The 26,311-nt window shown below is 46.6% G+C and overlaps 1 protein-coding gene across 4 annotated transcripts in view; it reads left to right on the forward strand.

Annotated features, from left to right (window-relative positions):
- LOC139989737 (uncharacterized) overlaps positions 1-26,311 on the forward strand; it is a 264,324-nt gene that overhangs the window by 213,898 nt on the left and 24,115 nt on the right. For all 4 annotated transcript variants that reach the window (XR_011800397.1, XM_072008278.1, XM_072008280.1 and 1 more), the window contains exon 7: positions 19,240-19,428. Coding sequence is in view for 3 of the 4 variants with exons in the window: in XM_072008278.1 (XP_071864379.1) it covers positions 19,240-19,428 (189 nt within the window). In the remaining variant the exon portion in view is untranslated. The remainder of the gene's footprint in view (positions 1-19,239; positions 19,429-26,311) is intronic.

Consider the following 26,311-nt stretch of genomic DNA (forward strand, 5'->3'; position numbering starts at 1 on the left):
CAGGCCAAGAGAGTTTTAATATAAATTCATACGAGCGAGCTTCATGAATTATTCACCGGCGTAATTTGGAAAAACAAATGCCGAATAAGCAACCCGTGCGTACCATCTACGCACGTCACAAAGGGGCGAGATTGTTTTAAACGCTCGTGAAAAAAGTCATAAAGCTTGACGTTTCAAAACAACCCACGCTACTCGCACGATTTTTAGTCCTATTTTTTGTCAGATATTAATCCACGCTGGTTATATGAATATTTAAGTGGAATCACAAAAAAATCTTCACGGCTTATTTCAACGTTAAGGTATGTATGAAGAAAACCGTGGTAATGCACAAGTTCATTTGAGAACGATTCGAAAGAAATGAGCGGATACGTTTCAATCATGCATCAAAAGATTGATTGAAATCGTTTGAAATTGGCGGTACAACTCATCGGCTGCGCAGCTCGAAGAAAAGAGCGCGACAGATCCGTGTCCGTCTGAGGCGGGATAAATTGCATCCCGAGTTACTCACGTATATATGCGACCGGTCTTTTCGTCGGCAAACACGAAAGTGCACTCTCGTGAGTTGGCAACTCGCGAAATACCATTAGGAGCGCCGCTTGCTCCGTTTATTAAGAGTTATGATCGTACGAGACACTTATTAGTATTAGGTCGGCCACGCTGCGCCGCGACGCGAGAAGGTCGGTCGCATTGATGTCTAACGACGCGTCTGCTAACGCTTACAACGGACCTAGACACCAGACGTGTTTAGCCACCACGGGCAGAGGTAGCATCATTCTGAAATCGGTTTAAATACGAATTTGAATTTCTAAATTATGAAATTGTTGCACACAATTCTTAAACGCAGTTCATAAATTCAGAACGAGTTCGATCGGTAGAATTTATTCAATCGACGAAAACGTGTTCGTCTTTAAACTCCTCGGTTCCCACTTCGTATCACGAGCACGCTTTCTTCGATATTCGCTCCCTTTCGAATGTTCTCGCGCAAGGGAGGATCGAACACGCACCCTCGATGAACCGAGTTCCCGATGGCCCGGTAATACCGGCATCCGGACCACTTTTCGCAGTTTAACGAGGCGGCCTGGCTCGAACTTGATCTACGTTTAGATATTTTTCTCATCAGCGCTCGGCCCGGTAAACGGCTCGCAGCCATCGGGTGGATACGAGCGGACGCTAGACGTCGAGGGGTGGCATGCTGACTGCATGGGGTGGACTTGACGGAGAGAGAGAGAGAGAGAGAGAGAGCAGCGCAGGGCCGCGCGGGGAAGACATATTTTTCTTGAAATTTGTCGCGGCTATCTGCCCAAAGGGATCTACCCTCGCATATAATTCCCAGCCGGAGAAGCTGCAAATCTCCAGTTCTCTATCTCTCCAACAACCCCCTTTGCTCGACCGCCCCCGCCACGCCCAACCCTGCGGCTGATATAAACGTTTAAGATTTCTACGTTTACGCGTCCTTTTCCTCATCCGTGTCACGAGCTCGACTCGGTAATAAACGCGAACTAAACACGCCGTTCCTTCGCGAGTCTCGCGATCCGACGCCTCCTCGGAGTGAGGTAACGAGTTCAGGGTTCAACCGTTCCTGTATTTTACGCGGAGTTAATTTGCTCGCAGTTGAACGTTCGAAGTTTGCTGGTCTGCCCGAGGGGAACATTATGCGAGTTTACTTGCACCGGAGATTTGACAGAAAACGCGCTGTGTTGCTCGTACGTTTGTGGTTTGTATAATAGTAGTTGCATGTGTAGGAAGAATCATAGGATCTTAGGGGTGAGTAAGAACGTAGCTTTTGTTCGTTTAACGAGTATTTTATTCGTTCCTTTCTTCATCGATCTTTGCATGTATAACGTAAACTTCCCCTTCCGGAGGAATTTTTGGGACTTCCTAACTTCCTAATGTTTTACGGAAATGAACTAATTCCTCCGTAGATAAAGCACATTTTCCCTGCGGCGAAATTTCGTAAGTTCGGCGCAGCGATGATATCCGTTATCGTTAATCCGACGCGTTGGTATCTTCGCCAGGGGCGACTGAGTTATGCAACGGAAGAAGGGAGCGCCATATTTCACGTAATCCTCGTCGCGTGGTTTGGAGGGTCTCGTTAAGGTACAGCCTTGCATTCGTGACAATCGTGGCACGCGCTCTCATCGCGCGCCATGGCCATTTCTCTGAAATATATAGACGTAACCAGGAAGATTTGAGGAGAACGAATGGAAGGGTGGTAGAATGTTCTTCGCGAGATGTCTGAGGATAGTCCACCAGAAGGAAGCGGCGGATAAAGTCACGCGCGCTATTTAGGAGCGGATTTTGTACGGGAAGTGGCATTTGGACGATCGTCACGCGCCTAATTCCACATGTAGCCGTTGTCCCATCTTTTCTCGCGCTCCTAACTTGAGGGCTTGCTGTGTCATAGTTAATGCGTATAAATTAGTAAGCCGATGTTTGCTGCGAGATAGTACGAGGATTAGTCGAAGTTAATTCGTAGGATTTTGTTCTACTGGATATTATAGAAATTCCAAGTAATGGTTTATTCTTCGATTCGCTTTTTAACATGTTGGTCGTACTGCATGATTCAGCTAAGTTTCCTGCAGGGCTCCAAATTCGACAGCCGGTACGCAGAACGTAAATAGAGCGACAAGCTGGAATTCATTGTTTATCGCCTTCGATTCATTTTAAAGAAAAGATTATTTAATTCTGAAATGGAGAAAGCGATAAGCTTTCCAGCTAGAGTATTCCGAGGGATCTCATGGCAGATATCTCAGATCTTTCATTTAGTGAAGAAGCATACTTGTGAGACGTACATCAGCGATTTTTTCATCCTGAAAATGTTCAGTAAACAGCGTGAAAATATATTTGAAAGTGAGGAGAGTAGTGATGACGAAGTCCACAACTATTGTTCGAAGTGTCCAAAATCACCTCAAATGTGTTTGGAATGTTTTAGTAAATACCATGCGATATAGCATAATGTAATATTTTATCCAAAATATAAATTAATAGAAAGTGTTACGACCGTTCGTGGAGAGACGCGATCGCGAGGAAAACGCGTCGATAAACGATAATCGACGCCGCGAATTAATCGTTCCCTTGTTTCGGTTAAGATAACAGAGGTGGTTGAAATGAGTTTAGCACTGAATTAACAAGATTAATATAAACTTATATATTTAACAATATCCAATATTATAATAAGAACGTCACAAATTATTTAACGATGAAGACAATTAATGTGTTATAGAAATTCGACTCGACTTTATTCTATCTCTCGATATATTTGTTAGACTTAGCGATTTTAATTTTTTTCGTCAGAACCTCTCGATGTATGCCGTTTAAATCTTTAAATAAGACTGATTGCCCTTCGATCTTTTCTTTGTCTTCTCTGGGAGACGACCTCCACTACGCTCGGGTCACGCCACCGTCGCGCCTATGATCACATATGCCACCTTCTTTGTATGGATAAAATAACGGATCGAAATCGACTTTTCTAGAACTCGACGCTTGATGATAAATATGCGCTTGTCGCTACATTCTATACATTTCGCCGGTCCTATAAGGCGATCTGTCTGCGACACTATAGTACCACGATCGACGATTAGGAATACGGCCTATAGTAAGCCTCGTGGCGTAACAGAAAGTATGGTATAATGTGTTTTTAATATTTTTATGTTGTATATCCTACATATAATATCCTATATTTAATTAACTCGAACAAGAAGAGCGTCACCCATACTTGGGTGGCGGCGCCCACGGAAGTATACCCGTCACATAGATATGGGTGACGTGGCGACCAACGTGTTAAAAATAAACTCGTACTATACTGCAACCACTTAACGTACAACATAAGTCAGAAGGGTGTCAAAAATATGTCAACGTATCTGCTGTATGCACCCAACCCCAATCTGGGTCAGTGGAGTCAAGGTCGTCTTCTTTAATTCGCCGATTTCCTATGCAAGTTACCCCTCGTTGGCACGCTGGTGGCGGGGACTATGGAAAGACGCGTAGCCGGAAAGACAGTCGACTGTGAAACTCGTTCCCCGGCAAAGAAGCCATCCCCGGACAAGCTCCGATCCCCATGAAAGCGTACATATTTAACGTGACCCCTCGTGAATAATCGATGCGCGAAGGCGCTAGCCATTTGTACTTCTCCGGTTGCTAACTGCGCCTGCTTTAAAGATTCACGGGAAACGTCAAGCCGTCTCTTTTTCCGCCGCCCTGCAACTACAGTTGTCTTCCTTAGCCGGTAGAAAGTTGAAAACAAGGGAAGTCTCGTGCAGTTTCTATTGTTTTATCCTGCTACGTGTCTGTATTTTCGTGTTCTTTCTACCTTTTTCGATGAGAAATTGCCTCAACTCCGTCATAAAAATTGTAACTGAATTTTCAAACCATATACGTATCAATGACTTGCACGATTTCTTGGCAGCTTTTTCCCGATAGAATCCTTTAAGGAAAACAAATTAATTTGTAATTCTATTACCAGATTCGATTATAAACCAGTTCTTTTTTCACAGAAATATCTAAAATGTAAATGACTAGTCGCGTAGAAGTCGGGTTCAAGCGAAATCATCTGTTCAGGGTGAAATAAATCGTAGCTATGTTACGAAAAGGGTCGCGTTCGTTCCTGTGGAATTTCAGTGGAAGAAAAGGCGAGCGATTGAATCGTCGCGGGCCCTGCCTCTTCCACAACCTCCTTTCTTCTCTTTAGAATCTGCTTGCACAGCCTCCTCGTAGATCGACGCGGATACGGCTCATGAATAAAATCGTAATTTTTCAGATTACCTTCGCAACAGATTCTCGACTTTGAGGGAGAGCGGAGATCGTGCGATAACGGGCCTCTCGAAAATCACACAGCAGTTTCCAATGTATCGAGTTTTCATTTTTCACCGATTTCACCGGCTACCTGCTACCGGTCGAAAAGCAAGCGTCTTTCTCGAAGCTTGTAACACAGCCTTGCCCAAGTATCGAGCGAATGTAACAACCTGTCTCGAGCTCGTCACGCGAGTAAACAGCTTCGGCTAATGAAAGCAAAACAGGGAGCTCGCGCGTTCTCTCCTCCGCTTAGAATCGCGCAGTACGACGTTGACTTGGGATTTCTCCGCGTGCTGCACTCCTTGAGAAATTAATAACGCCGCGAAATTAATGGAAGTTTCGCTCGTGAAAAAATACCGAAAATTGTCAAACGCAAGTTCTCGAAAATAAAAAAGGGAACGAAGGCGACGGCGAGAATAAAACGTTGTTTGTCGCGGTTGTGGAAGAATTCCAGAAAATGCTCGAAAACCTCGCGATTCTTGATACTACATAATATACACGCGAAGGAACAAATAGTCAATCTCCATTTGCTCGTTCCGCCCGCTTTCCTTGAAAGACAAATTTCCACGAACATTTTCTCGCGCATGATCAATTTGTGAAATGCACCAGACACCGCGATACTTTACGTCTTTCCTCAGCCTATACTCGCGAATTCCCACTGTGCGAGGTATCGAGACACTCGGCCAAAGGAAAGATATTCGTCGCGACGCGGATGCAACTCGAGCATAAAAATCTATCAACCTCTCTTACGAGTATATTTCGATATAAAGAAAGTTCCGCTGGATTCTCTTTCCACGCCTTAGCCCGTCGAAAGCGGTTTAAACACGACGACGTTACTTGTAAGTACGGCAGAACGAAAATTACCATTTTAATGTATATCAGATGATTCGTTCGCGAGATAAACTCGAGCGATTTTCTACTTCTGCTTGTAGACACACGCGTACATTGATATTAATGTTGCTCTTTCCCTCTTTTGGTTGGTGGATTAATATTAATCGTCGCAGGCCGTACGTGGCCGTGTTTCACGGGTCGGATGTACCCCGGGAGATCTGTTCCTCCCAAAAACATTCATCCTAGGCCCCTTCGAGAGAAGAGCATCTCTGTGCGCGAATGTTCAACGTCCTTGAAAAGTTGACTCGACGTTTTCCACGCGAGGGAGAAAGGATTGGTAAAGGGCCGTCGTTTCAGCCTACGGAACATGGTTTTAAGAAGTCCCTGGTGAAACGGCGATGCACACGCACGCCACCACTGCTCTCTGTAGTTTACGACCCGAGAAACTAACTACTCGGCAGCACCGCGTATAAATTTTACAGAAACACTCTCGTAAATATCGTTCGGGAACACGTTGATGTTGTTTCGATGGCGTCGATAACGGACCTTTTCCGGCGAATGAAAAGTCGACGTCCGCGTCCGTTCGATCGAAACCTGCCGTTAATGACACGTCATTCGAGCTGAAATATACATCGTTGGAATAATTGTAGCGCGAAACGTTCGCGTTGTCGCTATTCGAGGAACGCGAAGCCAAGATGAATAGGAGGCGACGCGGTTTTCCGGGTGTTGGAAACGAACGATTCGCGTTCGGTCGCGAATTCCGCGGAATTTAATGCCGCGACGAGCCATTACGACGAGCCATTCGCGAATCCGCGAATGCATGCGACTCGCGATTGCAACCGCTCGACCTTAATTCGTTACTTCGCGAGCACGGCATTCGTCGCATGTCATTTTCTGACCAATTATCGCGAGGCTTTCGCGGTTTTATTAATTAACGACATCGCTCGCTGCAACGTAGCATGTGAGTGGCCATTCATAGGGAAGCTCGCTACGGGCGAGACTGTCTGTAAAACCGAGCAGTTTGTGGGGGGGAAAAAATAAGGAACCAGAAGAAAAGCGAAGAAAAAGGGAAAAAGGAAAATACCCTGGTCGGGGATGGAAAAAAGCTAGCGCGAACGAGAAAAATTCGTTCGTGTTCCACTTGCTCGACGATTTTCACGTTTATCCCGAGCACGGTCCAATTGTACGTTTAACCGAGTTATATAGCGATAAGAGATATTTCGGTGGCTGAATTATCCGCGCGATTATTCCTTCACGTCTACCTACCTGGTTGACTGCTGCTCGATTCGTTGCAGCTCTAGGAAGAAATAACGCGGGCGAATTAACTCGTTCGAAACGTTCTCGGTTACACCATGGAACGGATTAACTGGCCGTGGTGCGGTTTGAAAGCCACGTGTAACGCATTAAGCGAGTGAAACGTGAACGTAATTGCATCGTAATTAAACCATTAGCGGGGCTGGGTAAAAAGAATAGAGAATGCAGGACGAAATCAAAATGCGTGGCAGGTTGCGTAGCAGAGGCGCAGAATGATTTCGGGTAAATAAAGCTGTTGCGCTCGCAACTGGCATACGAATACGTCGGGAACATTTTTACTCGCTGGTGAACAAACGAATCAATTTTTTCGACATGCGGCCGATGCCGCCACGCTTTGCATAATCCAGCTGAAGCAGTTGGAAATCTAAATGGCCACCGGCGACACGATTGGTCCTCGATCTCCGGGCTCGGATCCACGAGGGATTAACCCTTTTTTATAAAATTATAAAACGATATTTCGCCAGACATATCGAGCTTTCACAGCCCTTCGAACCTGCGCTCGATCGTTTCGGATTTATAAAAATACTTTCTTTTTTCCCCTAGTTCGTTAATCACCGTTTTCCACCGGAATTATGCATCAACGTATTTCGAGTGCACGTTTTTTAACTGAGTGGAAGCTTAGTTGAACTCTTTACGAGGAATACATATATCGTTTGGAGTTAACTATTTCGGAGAACGCTTTCGATTTTCGTTGGTCGTTCGAGTATGACCGTTGGAACGGATCGATCGTCCGTTTCGTTTTTATCGTCGACCACATCCTTCAGAATCAATAGTGGTCGACCATGAAATCGCTGTGAAATCTTCTGAACCGACTGTGAATTCTTTCTTTTTTTTTAATGATTTCAAATTAAGTTTGAAGACTCGTGATCGATAGACGAAATATAATATAAAGTAATAAAGAAATAAAGATATGTATTACGGGGATAGCAATATTTTGACTGAAAATCTTATACAATATTGCGTTTGAAATTTTGAACAGAATAGTTGCCAAATACTTTCTAAGACAACGTGGAAGATGGTATCCTAGGCAAGGATGAAACCAAGGGTGGAGGTGTGGCTGTTTAGATCGGCAAACAAGGTAAACCACGCCATTATCGAAGATCGTCACAATACCTGATGACACTCCCCCGGGATCTCATATTCTTGAAGACGCTTCAAGACAAAAATGTCATGAATTTATGAATTATGAATTAGCACGGTACAAGAACACGCAGTAATGGGGTGACTTTAACGATCCAGCACTTTCTTTTTCTTAACAGCATTGAGCCGTCATGGAAAAGTAGCGAGAATAAAAAAGGCGAGAAATAACACAGTTAACGTAAGCAGATGCAAGACAGATTAATTCTGGGCAGTAGGGAAAAGCTTTTCAAACCTTTCTCCGGAAAAATCTCGTAAATATTTTTTCCAATCTTTGTATTTGATTGTATGGGCATGTCGCGTTTCTCTTTCACACGATCGAGTGATTGTTTACGCGCGAGAACGCATTTCGCTAGAGAAACGGCGACGCAAACGCGGATCCCTCGTACCTGTTGAAGACTCCAGGTGCACTGGCGTGTAAAGAACGTAGCTGGCGCCGTACAACTCGCTCATCCCTAGGCACCGGCTCGATAATTCAATACACAGGGAAAACCAACGGGGTCCGCTTCGTCTCCTTTCCTTTGGCATGTTGCGCGTGAACGCTTGTTTATGCGGATCCAGCGACGGAACACGGGAAATTGAATAAAGTCGAAGAGAACGGTCTACCGTTCGGATACATCGAGCGGAATGATATATTTGACAAGTTCGCCTATTGCTACGTGAATATTACATGCGCGATAGCGAGCGCCGTCTGACCATACACGCGCCGCTTTCACTTCGATCCGGCTAACGTTTCTTCCTTTTCTTTCCTTTGCTTCTACTTTGGAGGCGGCTCCTTTCTCTCGTACACGCGTCTGGTACATCTCTCTTAATCGTTCCTCTTCTTCTCACTTTCACCTTCTCGCTTTATGCGTTCGCCTGTATTTGCACCTCTGGCAATATGCATCATACGAGACATCAGATACGACTGGAAATGCTAAACTACCGTTTCTGTGTAATGTGGCACGAATACAAACAGCTCGGGGGAACAACGAGCGAAACCAGAGAGAGAAGAATGTCTTTGGAGTAGCGAATCGAGCGTGTAATAGGAGACATAATTGAGCCGGCGCGGGCGCCGAGTGTTTGCGTCTGACCACTCACGGGAATGCATCACTTGCCTCGTCAATCCTCGATTCAGGTCGAAGTGTTCATTTGAGAAACGCCAAACGATTCGACGTTTCGCGTGAACTCTCGATATCGGCTACACATGTTCGGCGACGCTCGTCGTAACTTTGTAAATGAGATTTTCTTTGAAGAATCTATTACACAGTGCTAATTGATTCAATGCTTCATTTAGAAATAGAAATATCTATGTTAATTAGATACTTCAATCTGGTTTTTTTCTATTGGAATAAAAGACACAAAATTCTTATGTTCAAAGCGGGCTAATACTTTTCAAAGAATAAAAGGAAAAATAATATCGTACAAAATGTTATCAAGAGTGGCAGCGAAAAGTTATTGGCCATTCAATTGAGTGAGTACGTGTATTAATTTGAAGAATCGGGACTCATCGACCAGCAACAGTGTCTTCTTTTTCCTCTTTTCTTAGAAAGTACGCGTGCGCCGTGCATCACGGTGTTCGTTTATGAATATGTAGAGGGTGCTCTACCGGTGGTGGTGGTGGTGGTCAGACACCGGAAAACTCTAGATAGCCGGCACATGAATATGCTAAGCGCATCGCGGGTTCGAGGGCTAAAGTAATTCTTTTTCTCGCTGCATCGACCCCGGGCGGAGGCCATCCGTCCATGCTGCCAGAGAATGATTTCGTGCCAGCGGACACTTTTTTTCTCGCAATATATCTCGTCCACTCTTTATCTACTTTCCTTTCACCTGTGACACACTGGCCGTCAGAAGCACCGTCGAATTTCATTTTCCCTATCGGAGAATATCTTTTTCGTTTTCCATGTCCGTACGTGAAATACATGGCCGCGAATGTCGCGAAAATCAATTGCCCACTGGGAGAAACGAACCACGCGAATTTCGAATACGATCGTACTATCTTTTACATCTTCGCGTTGTGTTTACTCTGCTTTAAGTATGTTAATTTATTAGATTTATAGGAACACGTATCGCGGCGCGAAGTTCAGGATCAAAGGGTCGTGTGCAAGGCTTGAGAATAAAAAAAGGTTATATCGAGCGGGGCCAAATTCGCGTGACGCGTGGCCGTTAACGCGACCGTGTAATTATCGTTCTAACCAGCGAGCGCGGGCATATTTTTCGCGACGTTTCAGCGAGAGAAGTGAATAATCAAAGACCAGAACCGTCGACAAGGCCTATTTTCGCGATCGGTGCAGCGCTGCGACTCGGTCATTAGCGATGCAAGATTTAACGCGACGCGACTCGGCTTGCCCCGAGGTGAGTGATTTTTTACAAGGTCGCGATTCCCGTGTCGTTTCTCGGATGGAGAAAAAGAAAATGGAAAAAGGAGGAGGAGAGATAAAACAACCGCTGATAATAATATCTCGGTGGCGTGACGGTCAACCATAAAAACCGACGCGTAATTGTTGTCGTCGCTGGTAATTGCACGTATTTCTGCAATACGGACCGCTTTCCTGGCTGACTTCCCCTTTCTCTCTTTTACGTTCTCACTCTGTCCCCCCGCTAAGGCCAATCTGACGATCGATGTGCTAAAATCCGAGATAAAGCTCCAACTTTCCCTTCGCTCGTAATTTTCGGTTTTCATATCGAGGAACGAGCTTCGTGACGAGCTGCCGTAACGAAGGAAACTGCGCGATATTAACGTCCAGGTTTAGCGATAGTTTTCGGCGAAACGGGAACGTATTCCGGGATAAAACGTTGTTTTGAAATTATTCTTCGCTTACTATTGTCCACCCCATCCCATATGGGATTAACAGTCCACTAAAATCCGTGTTTCATGGGTCTCGTAAAAGTTATTGTTGCGAATTCTCAACTAAAGAGCAACCGATCAGGTCAAACCGATCGGTCGATATCGCGTACCTCGAATGACTTAACGCTCAAGGTGGAGGAGGTTTAATAGATCGAGTGTTAGAGTAATCTAGCACTGTATTTGCATTTGTATAAAAGTAACGTTTGATGTTATGAGCACGGCGGTGGTAAGATCTTATTGGGAGTGAAGTATTTCACCCGCACGATACGATGTCTGATGATGAACTGTCCTCCTACGTTGCTGATTCTCCTTACCAAGTTGGGTTTCGTCGTGCCTTTCCGGCTAGGCTTTCCCCGGGGTTTTTACCTGACCTCGGAATCATTAGTTTTATATCATGAGAGAACATGTAATTCGGAATTTCCTAAAGAAGGGAATGGGCCTGCCCGTGCCATAAACGGACGGCTACTGAAAATTCCGAACAATTATAATGCGTTTTCTTCGAGCGTCTGAAAGAGGATAGCAACGACGATTAATCCGAGTCGATAAGGAGGGAAAAACATGGTTGGGAGGAACTAGACGTAGATCGTCAGGGATATCAACGATCTTTAATCCTCGTGCATGATTCGAGACTTAATCCTCGCTCGTAGACGGCAATCGTCGCGTCTTCGCCATCGAGATTTATTGCCCTGTGGCTTCAGGCAGACGCGAGCAATTTACATTCCCGGGTATACGGCGTACGTCTTGGCTCACGACTGTTTGAAGCTGTAGCCAAACGTCGGATCGTCTCCCCGACTACTCTGCTCAACTCGACTCGTCGAAATTACCAGGGATTACGACAGCTGGCCAGTTGCGTTTGGAAACGCGATGAAGAATTGCCTCGCGACGATCAATCACGCATTCTCCCGTAATTTCTATCGTATCAGATAAACAACTTATCATTGGTGAATAAAGGAATACACTGGATGGTTGTATCTATTGAGACGAGAAGATAGAGCTTACAAAAGATTTCGGAAAAACGACGAGCCTTGATCTTGACGACAATGTGACTGCGTCTTTGCGACGTCGTCTTGCGACATTAAACCTTGACTGGCGGTTACGTTTATCGGGAGATGCGTTTCTCGTCTGGCTGGTCGTCGACGACGATCACAAGCGACGAGGGAATAAAGATAGAAAAGAGTCAGGGTCAGGGTAACGCCGAGTCCCGTTTTGATTATTTTGCGAAGCACGACGAAAAATTTCACCGTGGAACGACCGACAGGAGTCTTAATGGACCTCCTGGTGCGCGCCATTATGCTCAAAGGATGAAAGGGTCCTTCAAAGGATCCTTGGCTCCACTTTCATTTGCATTCGGGATTGGAAGAGGCCAGCCTCTCTGCCGGTTGGTTCGTCGGGCTAGACGATTATCCCGGCCGCGGACGACGGTCCCGGTCTCGTAATGAAAAATTGGGTCAGCGGGGTTAGGGATGAGAACCAGGAGTAAAAATGACAACGATAGTGGAGGAAATAAACGACTAGGATCGGAGAGAGAGGGAGAGAGAGAGAGAGAGAGAGAGAAGGAGAGAAGAAAAGATTCGACGGGGGGTGACTTCTCGGTGGAACGAAGTGGCCCGAAATTAGTTTACCTTTGGAAAGCAATTTCTTCCTTTTTCTTAGCTCGTGGCGTGCCTCGCTTCGCTTCCTGTCGGACGTAAAGGCTATTTTTCCCGCTGCGGGGCCGTCGATTCCTCGGAAAGATTGCCGCGGAAACGAAAATAATAAAGGAACTACGCACGATCGAAGAGCAATATCTGCTAACGTTCCGAGTAATATCGGCCACGATTGTTCCCGGTTCGTCGTCTACCTTTTCGATCCCGTTTGTTTTCCGTGTACACCCCTGTGGCTTTAGAAGGGATCTCCTGTCTGTAAATCCTATTTACTTTCTCGACTTTTCGAGGTAGAAAAGTTGCGAACAGAGAATCGATGTTTCTTCGAATAAGTTGAGGCAGAAGTTTCGGTACTGTTATTTAGCTTGGTAATGGCTCGGAGAAGAGCGAACGTATCGATGCGATTCGATTGTCAATATCACGAAGGTTGCAGAAAGCTCACGAGGATCGAACCGGTAATATCTTATCGAATTTCGACGCAGATGCAACTTTATCGAATCATCGATCTTCTCCTTTTCTGCTTGATGGAGCAACTCGCTCTCTTATCACGTCCCGTTTCGATCTTCGCCACCGACATCTCGGTGAAAAATCGTCCGGTCACCACAGCGAACTTTCCTTTCCGCTCGTAAAATTTGTTTAGAGATTTCAGACCTTTGGGACATAATTTGTGACAATTTCTCGCCGGATTAATCCACATAAATCAGTCAGAGTTTCGAGTTTTTTGCGACTCAACTGGCAGCTTGAAGTAACAGGGAGAGAATGATAGAAAGGGAATTGATGACACGCATAATTCATGACCCTAGTCAAGCTGCTTTGCTCGTATTTGGATTGGCATAATCCGGCGGCTTAACGTTCGAACCACTGGAGCAGACATTTATCTCGCGCCCGAACTCGGGATTATCGCCGAATAACCTTTTTCGGACGCGTAACCAGCCGTAGGTGGCGGATTAATTACAACCAAACACCTCCTTCGCTGTGATAACAACCTGCAGAATCGGATCAAACCCTCTGCTCGATTTCTCTGCTTAAATTCTATGGCTCGACTTTTCATTCTGCCAACGTCCTCGAAATCTCCTCCTCTCGATGCCTCGGCAATTAAATCAAAGGGGAAATTCGTTCGAAACTTTCCTTGACTCGGTTTCAAAGAGTTTCCCTTCCCACTGGACGAAGCGTCACAGAGCAGCTCAGAAGGGTGGAACAGGTAGGGGTCGGTAAGCGAGTGCAGCTAAGTAAACCGCGCGTTTCAAGCTGTTCCTTTTCACGTCGCTAGACACCGCGATATTATAACATGTACACCCGCCATTATACAGCCATTACTACGCTACACCATTGTGTAGAAGCCGTGTCACGCTAAAGTAGCGTGTGGCACGCTTCTGCCGTACCTCCTATCGCTGCTTGACTGACAACCCTAACCGACCTGCTGGTCACCCCTTCGCAACCCCCTCAATCCTTCTGGCTACTGGCTGCGCCAACGAGACAACCGCGGAGGTATTGCGTTACCAGGTTCGTTGGCGCGACATCATAATCCCCTGGTAAATCGTGAAATTCCATGATAACCGCGAGATGAGGGACGCACCGACCAATAAGGAAACTTGGAGCTGATGTTTTATTAGCGCATGAACCATGAGAGATTTTTAATCGGCAGGTTATTTGAGAATTTCAGTAAGCAGCGAGAATGCCGAAGAGGAAAGCGAAGAAAAGGTGGATAAAGAACCGGACGAGGTGTAAACGAAGGGTTGCTGCAGCAAGAAAGAGGATGTTTTTGCTCGCCTGTAACTGTGATAGTCAATTTATCATGTATGCTTCTTTATTACACGTTGGAGTTGTAGCTAACCCTCGGGAATGAAAATCCGGCTGGTAGCATTCTGTGTCTCGGAATTACGTCGTTTCAGCGAGTCCTGCTGCTCGACGAGAAAGAGGAAGGTTCGCTGGGTCGGTGGATTGCGTCCTCGTCTCAGGAAAATCACATTTGTCGGCGGCCGCGCCCCTGACGAAGGGCGTCGGCCCACCCCTGACCCATTTTGCGACGCAAATTTCATTCGAATAGCCCGAAGCTCTCCACGTTACGAATTCCTCCGCTCTCCTCGACTTTCACTCACAGATGTTCGCCTCCAGGCCGAGTATTTAGATACGTCTATGCGTCTAGCTGGAACAGATAACCGGTCCCTTAAGGCAGGGATGGCTTCCAAGGTCTCTTACACGGTCGTCTAAATTTCGAGTTGTCGAATCAAAGGTCTCTAACCGGCTAGTTCTCGTTATCAAACGCTTTATCTTTGCGTTCGAGAACGCGTAATAACGGGCTTGACGTTCGACCATAAGTCGAGCTGAGTTGGATGTGGCGAAGTTTCGCGACTGGTAAATCAGAAACTTGCAGCTCCCGACATCCCGCTACCTGGATATTTAGACTAATTATTATCAAACTATAACTGCGCGCTCGAGCGTAAGAAGTTGCCGCAACTATCTTCCTGTTCCTCGTCATTCCAGCGAATTTATGAGTGTTTACCTGGCTAAAGGACGTCGGCATCTCTTGGTTCCTGATTAAATGTATGCTTAAAAGCATAGCTAGACTCATCCAACATCTTCTATTTGATGGAGATTAATTTAAATCGGACAAATAAGAAGGAAGGATAAAATTTACAATAAGAAATCAGCGGCTAGGAATTATCTTTGCATAGGTTGAAAAAATGAATTTACGTCGTTGACCTATCGACCTGATTTTGGTTTGATATTTCGAAAACACGGAATTTCAACAGCGCGACGTGTCGTATAGTTTTTCGAATAATTAATCCGCACGGTCCGATGAAAAATCCAAACTACGGTCAAAGTGGCATAAATGCACCGCTGCATTATCGCAGGTCTCGTGTGATGGAAAAAAGCTGGTGCCGGGAATTTGATTACAGGCAGGAAATCGTTAACACGTCGGAAATCGATTACGTCCGCGCTGGGTACGTTGACGTGGCTCCTCTTTAAACAATGCCACGCTCGAGAACGGCGTCCCGTTAATCATGTTTTTCACAATCCATCCCTGGACGAAGCTCCGGGATATGCTGTGAAATAATAATATCTGAATGTATTTTCGAACAACTCGCGTTGGATTCGACGCGAATAAATTTCAAAAAGAAAACATACAGCCGGTATTCAGAATATCTCGACACTGGATTTTATCTGTTGGATTAAAAAACCGAAGAGCACGTAAAGTAAAATTCGCTCGTATAGTGGCAGTGTAGAAACTTCTCTGTGGATTAACTTCTTTCGTTGGTTCGGGGAAAGCAAGCATATCGAGGAAGTTCCTTATCAAGCGTGTCGGATAAAGTCGTTATACGAGACAGAGAGGCATTAATAGCCGAAATCGATCGACGAGCGGCTCGCCTCGGGCCACGTTCGTCGATGACGTTACTACCGTTTTAACGAAGGGGTTGCCCGCCATCAAGGAATCGCGTTTTCCCTGCAGACGATGATTATTTAGATTATCTTGCGCGATCGTCGTGTAATCTCCGTGTAGCAAGAAGGAGAGAGATACGGAGAGAGAGAGAGAGAGAGAAAGAGAGAGAGACAGACAGACAGACAGAGATAGGCAGACAGACAGAGATAGAGGGACAGAGAGAGAGAGAGAGAGAGAGAGAGAGAAGCTGCGTCTCGCAATCGCTTTGATGACATTCGCCTTCGAAGTTCGAATCCCCCTAGGGCTGCGTTTCGCCTCTCTTATAACGGGGCGATGCCGGCTCTTGTCGCGATTAAAAGCCAAAGCGCAGTTCGATTAATTCCGGTTATTTGCGTCGAGTCGATCGGCTGGAACGTTGGATGGTTTATTTGTCTCTCCCTTGCTGTTCCTGTCTGTTTCATCCACGTGTACCTAAGAATTGTTTCGAGTCTTTCACGCGTCAACTACACAGGCGACCTCGAGCATTTTCGTGACTCGTTCTTTTCCGAATCAACCTACAATGCACGTTTCACGGAGAACTGGAGAATCACTTATGGTCTGTCTGTTCGTCATCGAAGCTGTGTGTTCGATGATCCTTGACCAAAGAAGAATACGGTATCGATGCGTTTCAAGAGTCCCGATCGCAACACTCGAGTGATGTCTTTTGACGTGACAAACGATCGAACGCTCTAAAATGATGTCGCCAGACACAAGAGACTCGCGAGACAGCAAAACGCGAATTTGCACCGAAGTTCAGAGGAAATGTCACGATTGCGCGACAAGAGCAAGATCGTAAATTGGCGGATAATGCTCGCTGCTGCCATAAAACATTCCTATACTTTAACGTCCGTCCGGAAAACGACAGCGTAGCCGGTGTATGAGGCTGGCCGCGACTCATTCCCGTTTGGACGTTGAGAAATTAACGGCGACCTTCCGGCTCGGGCCCGTTTCCGGTGGCAGCGACGGGGGCCTCGGTTAAAAGCGAGAAACTGCATCGAATCAACGCCTCCGACCACCGAACGGAACCGGCCACCCTCCGACCTCACCGATAGAGACAATCACGATGATATCTTCTTTATTGCACCTACGTGTACCTTTCAAAGAAACAGCGTGAAACACCGAGAATCGCGAACCGCGGCGTCAACTTTAATCAGCATACGATTTACGCGGGTAATCCGTGGCGACCGAGCAGAAAAGTCGAACAAAGGGGCGAAGGTTGTTGCACCGGCCTTGGAAGGCAGTGGATGCGAGATAAAGGCAAGAGTTATAGCGATAGTGGCAGGGAGCCGTGAAATTTAGAGAATCGGTGAATAGAAACGGACAAGTTGGCAGCATGCCTAGGCACGGCCCAGCAGGGATCATTAGGGTAAGATTGAAGACTACAATGGGGTAAATTGTGAAGACGTACGAGGACGTCGGATGAAGACACTATTTATTAGTATTTATGCGAGTGCAGCGTCGCGTTGTCTTTGATTATCCAACAAAGAATCGTGGCTGCAATTGGAGATGTCGTGTTAGCAACGGAGAGCATTCCTCTTCGTCTGGTGTATTTACATTTACATTCCGAATTTTTATTCGGAAAATGTTATACGAGTAGTTTTCGTTGTGGTTACGGAGAGGTCAAAAGTTGTTTCCGGAAGTATTTAGACCGATGGTCCATGGGACCAATTAATTCGTGTAAATTTCGCGTGTGTCCCATGTAGAGAGGATGCGGCGAATGGGTGACGGCAAACTTCGGTCCTTTTAGAGTTTTCCCGATCGTTGGAGCGAGCGCCGATTTAGCTGGAATTCTCTTCGTGTTTTATCGACGGATGCGGAAAAGGTCCGGCAAGAGAAATCTACCGTTCACGTGGGCCATTCTTGCGCAGGACGGACAAACAGAGTGGAAAGAGAACAGAAATGTATCCGCGTTGGCGGCTCGAGAACACGATTCCTGGAGTCGTTCGTGCGGAACAGATATCCAGTACCAAAATCAGCCTCGTTACGAGATATATGTGCACGTGGGTCAAAGGGAAGAAGAGAATGGAAGAGGGAGGCAAGGAGACAGGAAGACAAAGTGATTCACGCGAGTAACATGCAAAACGGGAGATGAAAAGGAAAAAAAGGAAGAACCGAGAAGAATAGGAGGAGGAGGAGGTAATCGATATGCAGAGTTTTCTCAATAAGACTGGAAAGGAACTATTTTATTTCCGGTCGTTCGATCGCTAGCACTCGGTCTTCTCACGGTAAACTACTACGTACTGAGACGTCCGGCGTTCGTGGAAAAGGAAAAGGTATCCAGAGGAGTTGAAAAACGAACGGCGAGCAGAGAAAGAGAGAGCGCCTATTTCCCATGTAGTTCGGTGTCCTCGACCGAGGCCGTTCCGTATGCAAAAGATAGAACGTGCGCCGCAATCGGAACGAAATCTCGAAACGCAATTTCCTGAACGGCCGACCAAACGGATGCAGCATCGCCTGTCCGCTGTATCACCGATATAACATCGATCTTCGAGCTACGAACGCAGTTTTAATGAGCGCATCCATGCATCCACTTCCCGCCGCTGTTGTTTCATTTTCAGTGTCTCGTCACGATACACTCAATTAAAGATGCACGTTTCTTTCTCCTGCGGCACGCAGTGTATCACTTTCTGGACACTTCAGTCGCGTTACGTAACAATTATCCAACAAGTATTCCGGCATAGCACGAAATTCGAATAGAGTGCTTCAAAGTGAGATTAGTCTCTCGAGACAGCTATGTAATTTGCCACTCGTAAGTCTGAAATCGATACCGTCTCTAACCGACGTCGAATCAACGTCGATCATTTAAACCTTCGAATCAGATCGACGATATCGGAAGCGAGCCTACGAACGGTGGCACGAAGCGTTACGCGTCTGGTCTTATCAAAGTTCATCAACCCGGTGTTGTATTAGTTTCTCCCAGACTGGTAGCTTTAAACGCCAAGAGAAGCAGCATGGTGGTTCATTGAACCAGGTCGGTTAATGTGGGTCGTCGTAATTCTAGACCCGACGTCTATTTTCCGGGCCGAAGCTGTCCATCAGATAATTCTGATGAGGCTATTGTTCGCCCGGAAGAAGATTTCATTCGTTACGTAACATTAACCTATTTCAGCGGATCCGCTGGACGTTCCCTACAGAGGGACGATCTATTTTTGTCCAATTACTCTTTACTTCGTTTACGATGGATCAACGATCCTATAAACGCCATTAATAGATTCCACAACTTCTCTTTTATCGCGAACATCGTTTTAAGTAACGGTTCGATTTTTTGCTTACAGGTGAAAGTTATGCTAAAAGTGTCACCCGGAGAAGGCGGTAGCTTTTTCAATGCGGATAAGAGGAAGAAACAGGTGACACTGGTCGACCCAACGGCTGGACAATCCTCTTCGGCGGACGATCGAAGGCCGACCGTGGCAGCACCGAAAATGTTTGCCTTCGATGCGATATTTACCGAGGAGGACTCTCAGGTACGCTCGATGATTTCTGCTACCCCTTTCTTCCATTCCCTTTGCGAGTCTCCAATAATTCAGAAACAGCGATTTTTATCGTGCTCTTCCCCTCGATTGCCTCTCGAACCCCTTTAGAAAATGTAGAATTCGATGGCACGGGGTCTTTCCTCTATCGCGAGCGGGAAGAATCGTTTTTCCACGTGTGTTGGGGACTAGCACCGGACTCTTTCGAGCAACGCTGCGAAGATAAATATGGAAAGAGAGGAATTCTGGAGGAAATTAAGGAGGAGAGCAAGCGCGCGAGACGCGGAGAAATCTGAACGTTGAAACGTCTACGTGCTACGTCGTCGAGTCGCACTCATCCTAGAGACGCAGGAGACGTTCCTGCCGGGCGCATAACTAAACTAATTTCCCGACCTCGAAACTCCACCTCCCGGCAGGAAAATCCAACCTCCCCGATCTCCCTTCGTCCCTTGAACCCTCGGGCGGGCGTTGCTTCTTGCTCGTGACTTCTCGTTCTTCGAGAAGCGCGAGGAGATCCGATCTAACTCCGATAGTCGTGATTATTTTCGAATTTGCGCGTTTCAAGCTGCCTTTCACCCGCGAGCTTTCTCCCTTATCCCCACTCCTCTCGCCTTCCTCTCTCGCGAAACGATATGCCTGAGCGCATACAAAATTCTACCAATCACGGAGCACTGGTAAATCATCGTTTCCTCCGCAACGTTTTCCCCATTTCTCGACAATCCTGGCTCCAGATAAATGGAAAAACAGCATCAGATCGATCAGCGTCTCCCGTCGAGCAATGCTGAAGACGACGAGGTAGGTCGATCCTTTTTCCTATCCCTCGCACGCTTACCGCGGCGAATTTTATTGCCGTGGCATTGATGAACGACATCGCCACGGCGAACGTCATCGGGGAGCGCGGCGGGCGTTATAATATCGCGGGATGCATGCATGCCGGGTAGCCCGGACGTGTATATACGTGCACCGAGATATTTCGATGCTCTCCGGGGACATTATCGAGCGTCGGATTCAAATGAACCCGGAGCTACTCGGTTTTCCCGGCGACTCCCCTCGCCATCCGAGAATCTCTCTCGGTTTCTCTTCCGCGGCACCCTCTCTGTCTCACTTCGTGGCTGCTGCCAGTCCTCTCCAGGGACTAGCCAGCCCTTCGTTCCCCGCCTATGGCGCGTTCCTCTGGCTCTTTGACGCGACTCACACCCCTATCCGCCACTGTTTAGAAGAACCATGCAAAGCAATCGATTGATTCGATCAAATGTCCACGTCGCGACGATTGTCATCCAAAGTTACAATGGCTCTTCGTTCTCTCTTTTATGCCTTTCCCTTTTTTATCTTCTTTTTCCGTCCCTTTCCTGTTTTCCTTTTGATTCTTTCGGTTGTCCATCGTGTGCGTCGTGGTGGTGTTCCTCCGAACGAGCGCGTTCTTTCGGACAGAGGCCAAACCTCGAAGTCGAATTGTGGCCGAAGGGGGAGAGTCATGGGGAGAAAACTTGCAGAGAGAATTCGTGCCCTCGTCCTAGGGGACAGTTCTTCCTTTTCGACAACCAGCAGACAAGCACGGGATCGTGTGAATATTTCAGAACCGACCTATCCGGACTCCAAAGTGGTTCATCTTTAACTAGTATCTCTCTCGCCCCTTCGATCTTTTTCGTTTGCCTGTCGTGATTGGTTGACGATAGTAGTTTAAGATAACTCTCTTTACATCGTCCGATAGAACGAGATTTCAAACGATTTTAAACGATTTCAAACGAATAGTCCAGTGTATTCGTATTCATATCGCGTAGTCAGCAAAGGTGGATTTTTTTCTTTGGTCTGTTCGAACGAATTCGATTGGTATTCTGGTTGATTGACAAGCACCTCGTTAGCGTGTTGTAATTGGTCGACAACGCGACCGCCTTCAAAAACGAGGATTTCGCCGGCTGGAATTACACACACGGGAAATGTAATCCAGCCTCGTCCGCAATTCCCGTCGACCGATAATCTTCGATCAGCGGATACCTTTGCTGTCTGCGTCCGCAAATACGTGAACCGCGAATGCCCGACCGCTGTGTGGAAATGTGTCCCAATATGACGCGCAAACAGACCGCGCTAGCTTGATTATGGGTCAGTCGTAAATTAACATCGTCGATAGAAGCATTGGTCGTTTAATGGCACCTTTGCGCCGTTTCATGCGGACCCGGAACGCATGAAATCTGCCTTGCACGGATCAAGAGAGACGTTGAATTCTTTTGAGAGACTTTAATACATTGCAAACTCGTACAATATTTATTTTAAAAATAATTTTGCTTGGAAAAGAATCGTCGCTTGATACGAATTTGACATCTACTCTAAGCGTTCTGTAAATGTCATCCTGAGTTCAAAGTTTTCTAAAAGAGTGGCGTTGTTGAACTTCCGTCTGCGCGAAGCGAAAGAAACGTGGAAAAAGGGGAGAGGAAAGTTCTTGGCAGGCTGATATCGCTACAAGGGAACGCGAAGGAAAACCGCGTTACTTGGACTAAGCGTGGAATCGTCGATAAATTCGTAATATCCTTCGCTGTCAGAGCCATTCATTCTCGCGAGTTGCGGCCATTACGCAAGAAGAATAGACACGTACAGGTTGCCACCGCAGGAGTAGTTTCACGCTCGCTGTAAGTTTATTTCCGCGGAACTGGCATCGAGGAAAAAGACGCCAAAGAAAGCACGATGCTTCGAAGGGAAATGTCTTTGAAGTTCCAATTTGTTCGATGCCCGTGCTGCGTGGCTTGGTTTGAAGCGTTGTTACCCGAACACACTTGAGTGGTGCCGCTTACGGAGCCGGCAATTTGCCAAGTACGATACTCGAAACTTCCGAATTCGGTTACATTCACAATGCAAACATTTTGCACCGCGTAATTTTTCCGAGAAAATAGCATTTGGAATTGCTTAGACGATAGAGGATAGGTGCTGAAATTTTAAATTCCATCGTTCTTCTTTCGTACGGTTCATTCTTTACCACCATGGATAACCGACATGGAACAACGGTGTGATTCGATTAACGAACAGATCACAGGTTTCCGTGACACAAAGCCGCCTCCATACACGTTCTCGACGATCCTCGAGCTCACACTCGTCTGATGACGGAATAATCTTCGAGGCGCGAAATAAACCTCGTACCAGCTTGGTCAGGATACTTATCTGTCAACAGAGGCTGAAGTGAAAGGCTGTCGATCTCAGGCGTCTCGACAACGTCTACGAAAAGGACGCGAAGTGTGCTAGAACCTGAGCATGCTCATGGATCCGTTCGGTGTGCAAATGAAACCTGGCCAAATTAATTGAACATCCATCTCAATTACGGGGCTCCGTAGGTGAATACGCCGGGGCTAGACGCGTTCCCGTTCGAGATCTTACGCTTGTGTACACTGCATATATTGCCGCTGGCCGCCGACAATTCTATCCCCGTGGACGATCTGCTAGGACAATGCATCCTGGACAGAATAATTCACTGAAGCCATTATGGTCGGTGCAGGACAAGGGCTTTATTATTGACTTACGACTAATAGTCACGCTGTGGATTACGCGCGTGTGTACGGTTTGGTACGCGCTTGCGTACTTTCTCCGTCTGTACAAGCAACGGCGTATTCCCTTCTCTCGCGGCACGGTTCGATCTATTGCTCATTTCCCAGCGAATGCTAATCGAACGGGCCCCGCTGAAACGCCTGGAAATTCACGGTACGTGGCTTCTCGTTCTCCTCGGTGGGTTTCCGAGTGTCCCGACGAAAATGGATCGGTTGTGCGTCCTCCTTCCCTTCTCTCTGCTCCACGCAGACGGGATTAGCCGTTCGAAGCGTATCGACGCCGGATTCTTATTAAATCGTCGAGTCGAAGGCCGACGAATTCTTATTAAGAGGAAAGAATCCGCCGATACCTTTGCGCCGCTCCTCTCTAATTTGCCGCCTGGTTTCGATTATGGAGATTACCGAAAAATTATGCTCCACCCTTCTTCTATTCGCCGCGAAATTAAAGCGGGGCAGGGTTTGCGGTTCAATCGTTCCTGGGGATGGATCGTCTGTGTTTTTACCTTTCGACGAGAATAAACGTAGTTCGGATTATAGGGAATAAAGTGCACGTATTTTTAATGAATGCAGTTTAACCTACGCGGTGTTATTTATCGCCGTTTATGATACCGTACGTTTCACCACCGTTTCAAACATATAAATCGCTCGACGAACCAATAAACTCGTCCCGCGCGCTTCCTCTTGGTTAATCGGTTTTTTCTTTTTCTGTTTTTTTTTTTTACTTTTTTTATTTTTTTTATGTATACGGCTGATCGATCCACAAAGCAAATGCATCACGTTTCATCAGAATTCGTTGGCCGCGTCATAGTCAGACTCGCCATTATTCCTACACTCGCAACAGCCACTATGTTGTACCCGTGCGTTGATCAGGCATTCTGTCTGTCTCGTGTCCCTCTTTGAAAACGTATCGCCGTGTAATCGATGCGCACTTGGACAACGTTAGAAAAACCTAGTCGATCCCGGATCCTGTCCAGTGAATGAATAAGCAGCCCTCGAATAGGGGTTGATAGCGACGTTCTAACGGTAGAGTCATGCTAATCTGTAAACCAATCATACGGGCCCGTGGAACGGATCCACCCCAATTGGCCGCATCTATATTCCTTGTTCTGCCTCGTGTCCGGATCCGTCCGACCGGATCTTCGCATAGTCTGTCCGAACGATGCATTTCCATATTACAGTAAGATTAATTCGGGCCACGAGCTGGGTTTCGGAAACCCCTGATGAAGTTTGGCAGGTGTCTGACACGCGTCAGACGTCCCAAAAGCGAGACGTCACTCTCCCAGAGATCGTGAATTTCGGTCAGCTACGTGCTGCCCGATTCGTGGTTTTGTTCGTGCGTTCTCCCATCTCGAAATCGTTAGAAAGTCGCGGAAAAAAATAATTTTTCCCTGTTTATACGGAACGATTTTTCAAACAGTCCGAAACTCTGACGAAACAGACGAAACTCTGTTAATTATTTTTAACAACCATTGTTCCAAGCGGTTCGGAAACTCGCGGTGAGAAGAGGAGAACGAGCTAGGTCGGCTAGCGAGGCCGGAAGAGAACTGGAAACGAAACGCGGATAGGGTTACTAACGATTTCGATTCTGCATCGGTCAAACCGAGCGTTGGATTTTCCGAATGCTTTTTTGATCCGACCAGTCACCGCACACGCCTCGCCGTTGGGGTGGCCTGGTTGCTTTTCGAACAAGCTGACGCGAGCCTGCTGTCTCGCTCACTTTCCAGGCATCAATGACGCCAATCTCCCGTGTAAATCGCGACATATTTCATCGACTACCGAGGTCGCTCGCGCGTCTCCATATCTGCTCGCACCCTCCCTTCCACGTTTCCGCTTTGACAAACTCGTGATCGGTCTTACCGCGATGCTTCGAATACGCGTCGGATAAAAAGTTCTTTGGTTGTTATCCTGGGGGTTAACGCGTCACGCGGAATATCTCAACGAAGTCGACGAGTTGAAAATACCGTGTTGAGCTGTGATACTTTAGAAGGAAGGGGCAGCAAGCACCGATCATCATTGCGCGCGTGCTCTCTCGACTCGTACGAGCGATTTCTCGCGATGTTCCTGAAATAGTTGTCACTCGTGAACGCACTTTGATTGCTGGAACGTCGAATATTCCACGAGAGTGTCGAGCATATCGGTGAATCGGTCCGCGTCGAATATTTCCGGCGACGATCGGCCAGCCCGATCGAATCGGAATTTATTTATAAGCGAGTAAGTCGCCGAACGAACCACGGTGCGGTGAACAAAAACCGGATGTCACGCATATGGCGACGCAATTTTCGGAATTATCGGCTCGTGAACGAGAGCGAGCGTTCCGCGCGTACATGCACGATCGTCGCACGCATCGCCGCTCGTAGACACGACGAAACGAGAGCGAAAACTACCCCCTCAGGTCTGTTTGTTTTTGATATGGTTTTCATCGAACGATCCAGCGATGTTGCACGCGCCAGCTGCGTCTACATGCAAATGGTAAACCACCTACTTTCCTCGAATGGTGCAGGTAATGGTCTCTACAATATACGCAGGTCGTAAAATCGGCCGAGTGTCAACCGGTCGTGTATGATTCGATTATACAGTATCACGTAATTGTATACGTAATTTCGTAGTTACATTTCATTACACACGTAAACTCTAGATATCCCGTATACTCTAAGAAGGTCGTATCTTTCGGGCAAATTGAGGTTTTCGTAGAAACTTCGCTTTTTCTTTGATTTTGCAATTATATTTGGCACATTTTCATGTTATCTCATATGCTTTGTAATTGTTGGAATTATTGTTTCAAGTATCTTTTCTATCGACTGTAACTATCTAGATGGCCAGTTTTCATCGACATGGCGATGCAATCAACAAACGTGATTTTCGTAACGTTCACACAATTAACCGATAGTAATTGCACTGACGGATGTTATGCTAGGGACATCGTTGGCAACTACATCATACGCTGATTCAACGTGATTTTCCGCTACGTAAACTAACTTCATCAATGTCTATGCCAATGACTGTATCGACAAACTTCATCTCATACGAATTACAGCGCGTTTCCGCTCGTTTCATATACTTTCTTCGTTAAATATAAAAAGCTTTTGCAAGATCCCAGGTTCGATACTCTCGACAAAAGTAAACCAAGTTCAACGAATGGGTCACGCGCTTTAAAAGAAACTCTAACGAATCCACGAAAGTGCCAGGGTTTAAGAAAATGGAAGCGGCTGCGACACCTGTTTCGTTCACCCCGACACACTAACGGCGTTCGAGGCATCTGGAAACTTGCGAATTAAGAGATTCACGGAGAGGGGGTCATTCGATTATTTCCAGCCATTAAAAGGGTCCCGCGTTTCTTCACGGCGACA

Source organism: Bombus fervidus, chromosome 8 (genome assembly GCF_041682495.2).
Source record: "Bombus fervidus isolate BK054 chromosome 8, iyBomFerv1, whole genome shotgun sequence".
NCBI lineage: Eukaryota > Metazoa > Arthropoda > Insecta > Hymenoptera > Apidae > Bombus > Bombus fervidus.